The sequence below is a fragment of the Notothenia coriiceps genome, unplaced genomic scaffold (assembly GCF_000735185.1).
Source record: "Notothenia coriiceps isolate Sejong01 unplaced genomic scaffold, NC01 NC01_scaffold00033706, whole genome shotgun sequence".
Lineage (NCBI taxonomy): Eukaryota > Metazoa > Chordata > Actinopteri > Perciformes > Nototheniidae > Notothenia > Notothenia coriiceps.
In genome coordinates, this window is record NW_011366407.1 from 1 (window position 1) to 1702 (window position 1702).

At 47.3% G+C, this 1702-nt stretch overlaps 1 protein-coding gene across 1 annotated transcript; it reads right to left on the minus strand.

The window, feature by feature from the left end:
* Positions 1–382: 382 nt before the first annotated feature.
* On the minus strand, positions 383–1140 carry LOC104961764 (potassium voltage-gated channel subfamily A member 1-like). The gene has a single exon (XM_010790102.1). The coding sequence runs from the start codon at positions 824–826 to the stop codon at positions 383–385; it is 444 nt and encodes a 147-aa protein (XP_010788404.1). The 5' UTR covers positions 827–1140.
* Between the last annotated feature and the right edge of the window lie 562 nt (positions 1141–1702).

Sequence of the window (1702 nt, forward strand, 5' to 3'; positions counted from 1 at the left end):
CAGCAGGAGAGAACTCTTTAAAGTAGAGACACTACATACTGATATACACCTGAACATCAGCAGGAGAGGACTCTTTAAAGTAGAGACACTACATACTGATATACACCTGAACATCAGCAGGAGAGGACTCTTTAAAGTAGAGACACTACATACTGATATACACCTGAACATCAGCAGAGAGGACTCTTTAAAGTAGAGACACTACATACTGATATACACCTGAACATCAGCAGAGAGGACTCTTTAAAGTAGAGACACTACATACTGATATACACCTGAACATCAGCAGGAGAGAACTCTTTAAAGTAGAGACACTCTTTAGGTTAATTATTTCACTATTTGAATATAAGGTCACAAATGGGTTTAGTTTTCTTAATGAGTGTCAGACATAGACCTGGCGCTGGAAGTCGTTCTCCGGCAGGGGGCGCTCCTCCTCTTTTATGAAGCCCTCGTCCTCCTTGAAGTTCTCCACCACTTCTTCTCCTAACTCGTAGAACTTGATCTCCTCCATGAAGATGTCCACGGGAACATTAACGGGTCTCCGCAGCCTCCCCCCGGACTGATAGTAGTAAAGAATCGCGTCAAAACTTGGTCTGTTGCGGTCGAAGAAGTACTCGTTGCGTAGATGATCGAAAAAACGCATCCTTTTCTTCGGGTTCCCGAGTAACGTTTGTGGAAACCGCGCGAGCGTCTGGAGCTGCGTCTCGAAGCGCAGCCCCGAGATGTTGATGAGCACGCGCTCGCAGCAGCAGTCCTGGTTCCTCGTGCTCTGCTGCGGGTCCAGAGCCACAGTCTCATCCAGGTTCTCCCCGGGAACCACGGTCATGGTTCCCCAGGTTCCTCAACACACCGCCGCTCCTCTGCACTCCTCTGCGCTCCTCCAACGCTCCTCTGCCGCTCCTCCGCCGCTGCGCGTAATTTGGCTTTTTCGCGTCTTTTTCCTCCTTTTTCTTAGTCTTTTCTTTTTACTTCTTCTTCGTTTCTCCGTGTCACGTCTGCAGGTTAGCTGGCTCTTCTGGCATTGTGTTGCCCTCCCCCCCCCGCTGCGCTTCTCACCTTTCCGCGTGCTCTCTCTGCCGCGGCTGTCTGGACTGTCACATTCACAGAGCCCTCCTCGCGCTGACGTGTGTGTATGCGCTCACTCTGAGACACACACACACACACACACACACACACACACACACACACACACACACACACACACACACACACACACACATATGCTCGTTATGGATCCAATCCAGATATTCTGCAACAAGCGTGCACACATTAAACCCTGTTTCAAATTCCTTATTATTTGGGTTGCTGCTGATTTCCATTAGAAAAACTGTTTATTATTATGTATTAAGTCTAAGGAGCATAATTTGACCTTATATGTTTTTAACATTTAAGATTTTTTATGACCCACCCTTTGATTCGGGTTACCCTTGATGGCTAATATTTGCACATCTGAGTCACAGACACATTTAAATTGGGTTACTCCAGATTATTGTTCTTAGCACAATATCTATGATTCGATGAAAGTAGTAAACCGGTCCGATTTTACCCAAACACCACAGAAATCGTGCACACATTAAACCCCTGTTTCTGCCTGTAAACATGAGGACACGTGAACGCGCAAAGAGTCGTGCGTAAGGAACCTGTTGTCTCCAGCGCGCGCACCGGCTCAAGGTTATGCGCGTGGGTTTATGTTTAAGGTGAA